The 12,935-nt window shown below is 35.5% G+C and overlaps 1 protein-coding gene across 4 annotated transcripts in view; it reads right to left on the bottom strand.

Moving 5' to 3' along the window:
• The window catches only part of SNX14 (sorting nexin 14), a 65,806-nt gene that overhangs the window by 50,314 nt on the left and 2,557 nt on the right, over window positions 1-12,935 (bottom strand). For all 4 annotated transcript variants that reach the window (XM_081044191.1, XM_081044190.1, XM_081044189.1 and 1 more), the window contains exon 2: window positions 1,235-1,355. In XM_081044191.1, the coding sequence (XP_080900317.1) occupies window positions 1,235-1,355 (121 nt within the window). The remainder of the gene's footprint in view (window positions 1-1,234; window positions 1,356-12,935) is intronic.

The following is a 12,935-nucleotide window of genomic DNA, read 5'->3' as shown; positions in this document are numbered from 1 at the left end:
AAATGTCCTTCGATAGATGAATGGATAAAGAAGTTGTGGTACATATACACAATGGAATACTATTCGGCGTTAAGGAAAGATGATATAGGAGCATTTGTGACAACATGGATGGATCTCGAGAGAATAATGCTAAGTGAAATAAGTCAGACAGAAAAAGCAGAGAACCCTATGATTTCACTGATATGTGGTATATAAACCAAAAAGAACAAGACAAACAAATGAGAAACAAAAACTCATAGACACAGACAATAGTTTAGTGGTTACCAGAGGGTAAGGGGGTGGGGGGTGGGTGATGAGGGTAAAGGGGATCAAATATATGGTGATGGAAGGAGAACTGACTCTGGGTGGTGAACACACAAAGGGATTTATAGACGATGTAATACAGAATTGTACACCTGAAATCTATGTAAATTTACTAACAATTGTCACCCCAATAAAATTAATAAAAAAAAAAAAAAAAAAAAGACTTCAAGATATCCCGCTAAATCCTGACCTACACATTAGGGACTTTGCCTACCAGACATAGACTGAATAACTACCATCTGTATTCTTTTAGTTAAGCAAACTGCCTAATTATTTCTCTGTTTGTTTCTATGGAACAAATAGACATTTAGGAAATTAATAGGGTTAATTTAATCCAGAGTTCCCTAATTGTGCCTGTGCCTCAGAATCACCTGGAAAGCTTTTAACAAGGACTGATTACAATGTTCTAGCCCAGAATTATTCAATCAAAATCTGGTAGTATGGCCCAGGAATCTTTATATATATATGTATATACACACACACATATATATATATGTATATATATATATGTGTGTGTGTGTGTGTTTGTGTATATATATATATATATATATATATATATATATATATATCTCCCAAGAACCTTTATTTTTAAAGATTGCCCAGGTGACTCTACTGTACAACCAACTTTGGGAACCTCTGTTTTAATTTATTGTCCTCACAGTTAATATGCAGTTAGAGGACACTCTAAAACTGTGGATTCCAACTTTCTGAGAATTTTGTATTTTCTTTTTATAGTTCCTCCTAGAACTGTAGACTTTAAAAAAATACACATATGTAAATTTCACTTTGAAAATGTTCTGATGTCTTCCATTATTAAATAGCAGATGAATTTTTTAAAATAATCACTGCTTTAATATGCTTTCAATAATAACATCAAACAGCACAGGGTCATACATACTGACTTTTAAAAATAAGAACACATAAATTTTACCTTGGGTTTGTATTTTATTGTGAAGAATATATTTGGTAAGAGAGAATCAGGTCCTAACGAGCAGTAGAATGTGACGACTCCAGCAACAAATGACCAGAAGATCATTAAAACATGAAGATACCTTAGAAATAAATGAAAATAATTATTAGAACCAAAAAAAGTATAATACTAAGTTGTCCCTTCATTGATTTATCAAGTATTTAGTAAGCACCTACTATAATAGACTAAAGTAATTTGTCCAATCATGATTTTCTGTAATGTATTTATTAACTACAAGAATCACAGTGTATGTTATGAAAAGAACATTGCACTTAAAATATAAGGAAGTATATTTCATAAGGTATATAAATGTCTAATCACTGTTGTACACCTGAAATTAATGTATTATCAACTAATTGAAAAGTAAATTTAAAAAATAAATAAAACGGGAGGGAAAGCTTAAAAAACAAACTATAAGGATGTATAAATTCTCAATATTCCATAATTTGATACCTAAGTTGTCATGTTTAGCCTCTATTACATTCTTCCAGGTACCTTCTAATGATATTATACTATTCATACCCCACCAAAATTCTGGCTATTTTTCATTAATTTTTTTTAAATTACTGAGTGCCTATTTTATGCCACACAGTACAAGGTGCTGGTGATATAATAGGTGCCATGGTCTTTACTTCATGGGAAATGCTGTATGGTATAACAAGTAAGTAAATGCAATACAGTGTGATCATGTGTTCTATGTTATGACACAGAAAGCACACATGATATGGGAACACATCAGGCAGAATACACAACCCAAATTTAAAAGGACAGAAAAGTTTTTTTCAGAGAAAGGTTTGGCAGTTATCCATATAAAGATCACTGAAATCATGGGGACAAATGACATGACCCAGAGAGAAGCTGCAGAGTGAAAAAAGAAGAGAGTATAAGACATTTAAGAAATAAGCACAGCAAGAGAAATCTAGAAACAAATCTAGTAATTAGAGAAGAGTTGGGAAGAAAACCAAAGGTCAAGTCATAAAAACTGCCAAGATAAAAATAGAAAGAAAACATGTCAACAGGGATGAAGTAGTTAACAGAATCAAATATTTGTAAAATAAAGTGTGGAGCCTGAGAAAGAAGATAACTACCGAGAAGGGCTTCTCTAGTGGCTAACTGGGCTCAAATTCAAAAGCAGAGCCTAGCAACTGTTTCTAAACAGGGGCCTCTCAAGCAAACCACACTTCAGGGAGAAGCCTGCACTGAGCTGCCCGCCCCCTGCACTAAACTACTTCCCTGCACTGTGCTCCTGATGGCTGAGCTAACCCTTATAAAGGAGTTCCTAGAACTGTATTTCAACCAATGGACTGAGGTTTTCCCCATCCAATTGGAGCTTTGCAGCTATATCCTCATCAGCATCTTCACCAATCAATCAAAGCGGCTCCATTCTGACCAGTCAGGACAGTGCCCTTTGGACCAGTCAAACTGTGAGGATTTGGAGTCCTGATCTGCACGAGGACGGTCGACAAGGGGTGGGGACTTCTGTCTGTGTAAGTCAGCTCCTCGCTGCCTCAGACAGGGCAATTTCCCTTTCACCAAAGACCAAACGTCAGAGTGGAGCAGACTAAAGTGGCCTCACCCCAGGGCTGCCTCACAGGTGTGCTGTCCCACAGCCATGGTCTCTCTCGCTCTCTCTTTTTTTTTTTTTTAATTGGGGAAGGAAAACAGGCCTTTATTGTTGAGCTATACCACTATTAAGCTGTTCTCACAGCCTTACTGTATCACAATTGAGCTGTTTGCACTGAATAAAGTTTCCTTCTTCACCCCATCTCCAAATTGAGGACTCCTGTTGGCCTTGAATTGGTGCTAATGACCATCAATTGACAATAGAGACAGATTGAGAATTGTTCATTAGTTTTTGCAACAAGAGGCACTGATGAACTGGCAAAAGCAATTTTAGTAGAATGGCAAATCCACTTTTGAAGTGGATAGAACAGTGAGATGGAAGTAAGGAAGTGGAATTAGTGAATGTGGGTAATTCTCTTTTTAAAGGAAAGAAGAGCTAAGGTGGTAGCTGGAGGGGCACAATGAGGGAAGGTGTTTATAGTAAAACCTGATCACATTTAAATGTTGATAGGAGAGAAAGAGATAAGGGAAAAAGAGATAGGAGAGAAAAGAAATATTTGAGTGAGTAATGTCCTAGAGAAATAGGAGTAGTTGGGTTTCAAAGCCTAAACAGAAGAAATAGTTATAAAAGAGAGAGATACTTCTTCCCTAATACCAAAGAGAAAGAGTAGATGAATGAGAATGCAGTTAAGCCGGCAGATTCAGTAACAAGAATTAAAAGACACATGATGGCCGTTAAGTGAAACAAGAGATGCTGAGCGTAAAGGGTGAAGGAGGCATGATCAGAAATTATAGAAGCCTGGGGAAGTTCTGAAACAGCTGCTAGGGAAAAGTAAAGAGGGGGACTGCTGGGCAGTACTGAGGCTGAAGAGTTCGATTTATAGGTGTGGGTTTTCTCTAGCAGTATTCAGTAACCAGGAATATAAACACTAAAAAGGCAAGCAACATCACTAATCTAAGATTTTGATTTTGTCAGGTGAGTGGAATAAAAGGGAAAGGAGGTAAGGATACTGGCAATTAAGAGATTGAATTTATGGTCCATGAAATCTAAAGCAGAGTGACTAAATTGCATAGGAAAGTAACAGCAGAAGAGATACAATGAATAAAGAAGAGAACAGAAGAGTCAGTAGGCTGAGAAGTCAAGAAGCAGATACAAACTGAAAGAGAGAAGTAGACACTGATCATCAAGTGAGGTATGTAATTTTTAAGATTTCAGAGGTAGAGCTCTTTTTGATGATAAAAAGGGCCACCGTATGGTGATCTAATTGGAAGGCTGAAAAAGAGTCACCTTGAGATAGACGAGAGTATTTAACAGGTTACTCACACAAGCACTGAAGTCATTTAGAATGATGGCAATACAAGTATATAAAATGGAGAGAAAGACTACAACCCAGAAGCCAAAGTCTTCTATAAATGAGTACAAGTAACCTGGAGATTGATATCAAACATGCAGAAAGCATATGTTTCAAAGGAGTAAGAGACTTCTGCTTCCTTGACAGAATAACTGGTGCCTTCCCACCAGAAACAACTAAAAAACTGGGCAAAATATATGCAGCAACTGTTTCCAGGCATTGGACCACAGGCAGGATAGGACTGTAAACTTTAAGAGAAATTTAAGAGAAAAGAAGCACACCAGTGAATTCCACATCCATCCCAGTTCTCTGACTAGGGACAATTTTCCAACTGTATCATGGAATAGAAAGGGTCACAGAAGCAACTGTTAAAACCTGGAAGTTCAGAACCGGGGAATACAGTAGTAAGAGGGAAGCTGGATGGTTAGAGGTGCTTACAAAAATTATAGACAGTGACACAGCAAGTACAAAATCTGTGAGACAAAGGCTAAGCCACCCAGATGAAATTGCCTGGTCTCCAGGCAATTCTGTGCTTGAGAAACATCCACTGCATATCTATTATTAAATGCTCTCACTCAGCACTTGAAACATAAACATGGTTACCACCCATTCAAAAAACAGCCGTGGCTTAATGCTGACTGCAGAATGAAATACAAACCCCTTAAATCTTTATGATCCCTTTCAATCTTATCCCAACTCACCTTTATACCCTTATTCCCATTCCTTTATACAAAGCTTCACTCTAACCAAACTAGCATACTTCACATCAAGCTTTTAAAACAACACTTATGTCTGGAAATTAACTCGGGTTACAGAGGTATTCACAGAAAAAAATAATAAAATTCATGTCCATAGTTGCTTACAAAATCATTTTGAGCCAGAGAGATATGACTCAGAATTCTTAATTTTTAGATTCTTGAACAGTTGTATAGTATACATTTCATACATAATAATATAACACCCCCAGTGAGGTCTGATGCATACTCCATAATCAAATATTAATATTTCTGCAGTAAAATATGAACAATAAGAAACAAGTCAGAAAAAAATACTTTAAATAGTCTCATATCTGTTCAGGTCAGGTTTTGTCATCAAATGTAACTGGTGCCAAACTTAGGGAAAAAGTTACTTCTTCAGACCTTTTTGTTTTCAGAATTACAGATTAGAAATTGTAGACCTATATTTAGACAGAATGGCAATAAACACTACATGCAACATGTGTGAGTTATAACTAAGGCAGGCAACAACTAAAGCATTATGTAAAAAGAAAAATCTATAGCTTTAAATGCATTAACCCTGTGGTTCTCTACCAAGGGTGATTTCGCTCCCCCAGGGAACATTTGACAGTATATGAAGACATTTTTGATGATCACAAATGTACAGAGGGGGGATGGGGGAGTTCACTACTGACATAAAGTGGCTACAGGCTAAAGCTGCTGCTAAATATCCTACAATGCACAGGACAGGCCCCCACAACAAAGAATTATCTGACCCAAATTATCAATAGTGCTGAGGTTGGGAAACCTTGCATTAATCAGAGCCAAAGAAATGGTGAAAACCAACAAGCTAAGCATTCAGAAAGTTGGGGCATAGGGGACACAGCAAATTCAAAGGCACAAAAAGGAAGAAAACAGTAAAAAGAAGAACATAAACCAATAAAGTAGAGAACAATGACAAGAGATAAAATATAAGTTGGTTCTTTGGAAAAATTCATAAAATAAGCAAACCTTTAACTGCCTCCTACTGGAAGTTACTAGGTCACCAATTACTCTAAACACAGATAAATAAAAGAGTAAGCATTTATCCTACTTTTCCAATTTGAGCTGCACTTCATTGTAATTAAATATACCTACTGCATGGAATAAAGTAATTGTGTTTTTTAAAAAAGAATTCAAATTTAAAACTACAGAAGGAATGAATGAAAAAATCATCATGTTGCAACCTATAATGAAATAACTGACTCAGGGCATAAATTAAGCAGTAAAACAAAACAGCAAGTTTTGGTTTGTTGAAAGTTTATTTGAAACTTATCTTGCAAGGTATCAGCTAACACTACCTGAATCCATGGAAAGTGAGGCTGCTCCATCGTATGTGGCGTTACCCTCTAATGTGATTTATAACAGCATGTACACATCATCACTAAAGTATTCTTGTATACAAGAAAAAATATAATTGTGAGTATAAAAAAAAAAAAAAACCAAGATAGCATGGGGAAACCATCAGCAAAATCGAGAGTGTGAAAAATTACACAGTTTCTTCAATGAATCAACGGCAAAGAGGGGGAAAATGGCAGGTGAGGAGAAATGCTCCAGATTGGGGTTGACAAACTATGGCTTATAAATCTGATGCCACCTGCTCTGGTACAGCCTTCAAGCTAAGAAAGAATTTTACATTTTAAAAGGATTCTTTTTAAAAAGAATACGGAACAAGACAAACAAATGAGAAAGAAAAACTCGTAGACACAGACAATAATTTAGTGGTTACCAGAGGGTAAGCGGGTGGGGGTGGTAGATGAGGGTAAGGGGGATCAAATACATGGTGATGGAAGGAGAACTGACTCTGGGTGGTGAACACACAATGGGATTTACAGATGATTAATACAGAACTGTACACCTGAAATCTATGTAACTTTACTAACAATTGTCACCCCAATAAACTTTAATTTAAAAAAAGAAAGAAAACAATATGGGGGGAGGGGAGAATCCAAGATGGCAGAGTAAACGTTGTGCTTGCATTCTCCTGTGAACACATTGAAATACAACTAAATTATAGAACAATCAACTGGGAGAACCAACTGCAGTAACCCCACTTTTGGGTATTTAACTAAGAAACCCAAAACGCTACTTCGAGGGGACATGTGCACCCATATGTTCATTGCAGCGTTGTTTACAATGGCCAAGATGTGGAGGCAGCCTGGGTTTCCATTGATGGAAGAATGGATAAAGAGGAGGTGGTGCATATGTACAATGGAATATTGCTCAGCCATGAAAGGGAATGGGTTCTCGCCATCTGCAGCAGCACAGATGGACCTGGATGGTATTATGCTGAGTGAAGTATTTCAGACAGAGAAAGACAGATGCAATGTGATTTCACATATATGTGGAATCTAAAGAACAAAATACACAAATAAACAAAACAGAAACAAACTCATACAGAGAACATTTTCATGGTTGCCAGATGGGAGGGGGATTAGAGGGATGGATGAAATAGGGGAAGGGATTAACAAGCACAAATTGAAGAGAAAAAAAAGAAGCACAAATTGGTTGTTACAAAGTAGTCATGGGGATATAGGGTATAACAGAAGGTACATAGTCAGTAATATTGTAATAACTATGTATGGTGTCAGATAGCTACTAGACTTATTGGGGTTGTAGATGAGAGGGAAGTTGGGGGACAGGGTGAAAACAGTGAAGGGATTAAGAAATACAAATTGGTAGTTACAAAATACTCATGGGGATGTAAAGTGAAGCATAGGGAGTATAATCAACAATGTGGTAATAACTAAGCATAATAACCAGGTGGGCACTAGACTCATCAGGGGGATCACTCCTTAAATTATACAAATGTCTAACCACTATGCTGTACACCTGAAATTAATAAAACATAATATTGAATATCAACTGTAATTTAAAAATTTTTAAAGGGGGGGTTAAAGGTGAAGGGGTTCATATTTCCAGATATGAAACAAGTAAGTCATGGGGATGTAATGTACAGCATGGGGAATATAGTCAATAATATTGTGATAGCGTGGTACAGTATCAGGTGGTTGCTGGACTTACTGCACTCATCCTTTCTTTATTTATATAAATGTTGAATAACTATGGTGTACCCCTGAAACTAATAATATTGTATGTTAGCCATATTTTTAATAAAAACCTTTAAAAAATTGGAAAAATAAATAAATCAGAACACGGGGCAGAGGCCTGATTGATGTAGACCACAAAACCTTAAATATTTACTATGTGACAGTACAGAAAAAGTTTGCCAACTCCTGTTCTAGCTGAGCAAAGATTTACGAAAGCTTAAGAAATGTAGTAGTCATACACAGTGAGCGGACCTAGTTTGGATCCTAATTAGAACAAATGTGCTACAAATTTTGACACAATTAGGAACATTTGATTATGGACTGGTTATTATACGATATTAATCAACTGCTAATTTTGTAAGGTTATGGTTTTGTGTAGAAGTGACATTTGAAAAGGAGGTGGTTAGATTTTTTTTTTTAAATATGCAAAATACTGATGGCTGTTTAAGCTGAGTTATGGAGGTTTGGAGTGCTCTGTCTTTTTTTCTACGTATGCTTAGAAATTTTCAAAATCAAAAGTTAATTTAAAAAGTTTTAGCAAGACAGATCAAGGAATTAAAAAAAACAGAGGATACAAGTATACAAAATACAGAGTGAAATAGAAATAAGCATAGCTATAACTGAAATGAAGAGTAAGACTATGAACAACTACATGTTCATAAATCAGATAACCTATATAACATAAATTTTCTTAAAAAGACAGAAATGCTAGAAATTAGTTAAGTGCAGAACTAGATAACTTGAACAGACCAATTATCATTAAAGGAATTAAAACAGTAATCAGAGACTTGGCTGCACAAAAAGGCCCCTGGCCCAAATGGTTTTAACAAACTTTCATGAAACAGATAATGCCTATCTTACACAGACTGCTTTGGGAAAGAAAAATGAGAAAGGTTGCTAATTGAAAAAGACTAATATAAATTTAACACCCAAATCAGATGAAGACAATACAAGAAAATCACTAAGTCTATTTTACTTATGAATATAGATATGAAGAACTAAGTAAAATATTAGTTTACTAAATCTATCAGTATATCAGAAAATAAATAATACATCATAAGGTATATTTTTTAACAGTTCATTATCTTTAAATCTACACCATCATGGACTAAAGGAGAAAAAAATCAAAACAATGAAGGTTCTTGACCTAACTACTAGTTTACAAGGAACCCAGAGGGAACATGTTCAAAAACACTACAGAGATGCAATCAGCAAAACCCAGACTGTGGAAAACTCTACAGAACAAACGACCCAGTTTCTTTAACAAGTAAACTGAAAGGTTAAAAAACAAGGGAGGTGGGGGCAGGCAACTTTCAGATTAAAAAGTTGTATTTGGATCTTAATTTAACTAACTTAAAAACCTGCTTATAAATAAGATACATTGTGGACGGAGTAGTAAACAGACACATGATGAAACGTGTAAATAAGAAAAATATTAATGGTAAAATCTAGGCAATACATAATTGGCCATCTACTATAAATTTCAACAGTGCTATATGTTTAAAGTTTTTCCATCATAAAATGTTGGGGGGGGAGTTCTAAGAAATTGAGGGAAATCTGAATACTGAATGATGATGTTCAGTTGATGATGTTAAATTTAGTTGGGGCGCCTGGTTAGCTCAGTTGGTTAGAGCGTGGTGCTCTTAACAACAAAGTTGCCGGTTCGATCCCCACATGGGCCACTGTGAGCTGCACCCTCCACAACTAGATTGAAACAACTACTTGACTTGGAGCTGATGGATCCAGGAAAAACACACTTAAAATAAACAAAAATTTTTAAAAAAAGAAATTTAGTTGTTTTTTTAACGTGAAATAGTACTGTGGCTATGTAAGAAAAAAAGAACTCATCTATTAGAGTTGTCTAATGTTTATAGATAAGACATGTCATATGGGATTTCCTTCAAAATAATTGGGAGAAGAGGGATATTTGACTCTGATCTGATGATTTCTGAAGCTACGTGATAGGTACTTGCAAGTTTTATTATACTATTCTATTTTTATTTTCTATGCATTTGAAATTTTCCATAAAGTTTTTTAATGAAAAAAAATTAAAAGGACATAATAGTAGAAATGAATGAATGGAGAGAGATGTATGTTCATGGATGAAACCATTAAATATAGTAATGGTATCAATCCTATCCAGATTAATTTACAAATTAAATAAAACTGCGGTGGTATTAAATACGATTGCAAATTCTTTGACACTTCACATCAAACGCAGGAGCCTAATTTCCTCCCCCCTCCCCCCTCCCCCCGAATGGGGGTTAGCCTTAATAACTCACTTCTAATCAATAACATGTGACAGAAGTAAAGCTAACTTCCAAGACTAGGCCATAAAAAGGACATGGCTTCCACTAGGCTCTCTTTCTCAAGATGCTCACCTTTGTAACCCAGCACCATAGTGGGGAAAAAGCCACATGCAAAGGCCATATGTATATGTTCTGGCCTAAAGTCCAGCTAAGATGATAGCCAACAACCAACATCAACTGTCACACTTGTGAATGAACAAACCAACATTTCCGTGAACAAATTAAATGCTGTTGTTGCCTTAAACCACTAACATTTGGAGATGGTTTGTTATGTGACAATATATAAACAAAACAGAAATCACAATCAAAAGTCCAGTTCTATCTTTTGAGAAATCTGACATATTCATTTGAAAATGCATACGGAAAATAAAGGTTCAGAAAGAGCTGCATCAACTTTGGAAAAGATGGGGCAAGAGGGAGAATTTGTCCTAGCAGATATAAAAACATACTACAAAACTATAATACTAGTGTTTTAAAAAATCTGGTACTGTTATAGGAAAAGAAAAATAGACGAAAGAAACAGAACATAGAGTGAAAGACCCATGAAATTTGGGAACAAAATATATGACGTTGTAGAGTCTCACTGTCTGGATTTGAATTCTGGCTTTGACAAAATGCAGATTAATTAACCTCTCTGACTCTTGTTTGGTCCTCTATAAAAATGGGCTAATAGTGCCAGCCCAGTGGCTCAGGTAGTTAGAGCTCCACGCTCCTAACTCCCACGGCTGCCAGTTCGATTCCCACATGGGCCAGCAGGCTCTCCACCAGTAGGTTGCCAGTTCAATTCCTGGAGTCCCACAAGGGATGGTGGGCTGCGTCCCCTGCAACTAGCAATGGCAACTGGACCTGGAGCTGAGCTGCGCCCTCCACAACTAAGACCGAAAGGACAACAACTGGAAGCTGAACGGCACCCTCCACAACTAAGATTGAAAGGACAACTTGACTTGGAAAAAAAAATGTCCTGGAACTACATACTGTTCCCCACTAAAGTCCTGTTCCCCTCCCCCAATAAAATCTTTTTTTAAAAAAAGGGCTAATAGTAATTCCTAACTCATAGGGTTGTTATGATGACTAAATAAGTTCATAGAAGTGCTAAAAGCTTGTCACATACTAAGTTAAGTGTATGTAAGACAGTTATGGTAATTTAAAAGTAAATAACAATAAAACACATTAAAAAGCAGGCACCATATATAGAAGAAGGCTATATATACAGAACAATCTCAATTAATATAATAAAATTATAAAATTTTAGGTAAAAGTGATTAGAATGGTAACAACAATAGTCATATCTGAATAGTAATTTACAAGTGATTTTTAACATCTTTATATTTGTCTATATTTTATGACTTCTTTACAATTTACATGAATCAATGCTACTTAGAAAATCAATAATAACTGGTATATTCATAATAATATCTTTCTACTGTAATTTTTAAAAACTTGGGCTTCTGAATAAGAATGACCTGCATTAGAATCCCATTCTGCTACTTACCATCTATGAGCCTGAACAAGTTACTTAACAACTCTGAGCTTCAGTTCGCTCATTTGTAAAATGAGCTAATAACCACCAAGGAATTGCAAATTAAAACTACCATGAGGTACCACTCTACACTCACTAAAATGGCTAAATTAAACCTGCAGACAATATCTGACAGAACTGTCAAACATTTCTGGAGAGAGTGTAAAGTGTTACAACCACTCTGGAAAACTGTCTGGCAGTATCTACTTAAGTTAAACAAATGCTTATAACTAAGCATTTCTATTCATGGGCATATACCCAAAAGAAATAAGTGCATGTGTCTATCAAAAGAAATGTATATAAGAATATTCACAGCAGCATTATTCATAATAGCCCGAAACTGTAAACAACTGAACTGCCTTTCAACAGAATGAATAAACAAAGTGTGGCCTAATCCCAATGGATTACTACACAATAACAAAAGAGAATAAACTACTGATATATGTATGCAAAAATATGGATAAATCTCAAAAGCAGAGTTGAGAGAAAACCAGATACAAGAAAACTGTATGATTCCGTTTACATGAAATTCAGAAACAAGCAAAACTGATATATTGTTATTGAAAAGATTATTAACAAGGGAGCCTACTGGGGTGTTAGAAATATTTTACATCTTGATCTGGGTGTTGGTTACATGATGAGCCATATTTAAAAATTCACAGAGCTAATCAATTAATGCTGTATTATGCACTTTTCTGTTAGTTATATGTAAAAAAAAAAAAACAGGCTAATAATAGTACCTACCTTACAGTGTTGTGAGGACATATGAGACAGAAATAACTGCTAACATTTAATGAGAGCACATTCTATGTATTCAGCACCATTTTAAGCACTTTCCATGTATTCATCCATTTAATCATCAAAATAATCATATAATGTAGGTACTAGTATTATATCCATTTTACAGATGAGAGGACTATGACAGATATAGATCACTTATATAAATTCACATAATTGGTAAATGGAGGAGTCAGAATCAAGTTCTTACAGTCAAGCTTCAGATTCAAAACTTTCAACCACAACAAAATGCCTCAATAATAAATGAAAACTCACAATACCTGGACCAAATGAAGCAGTCACAAAGTGTTAGCTATTAATTACTACTATTACCATT

The sequence above is a fragment of the Rhinolophus hipposideros genome (assembly GCF_964194185.1).
Source record: "Rhinolophus hipposideros genome assembly, chromosome: 3".
In the NCBI taxonomy this organism is placed as follows: Eukaryota; Metazoa; Chordata; class Mammalia; order Chiroptera; family Rhinolophidae; genus Rhinolophus; species Rhinolophus hipposideros.
Note: the sequence above shows the minus strand (reverse complement) of the source record. Positions and strands in the feature narration are given on the sequence as shown.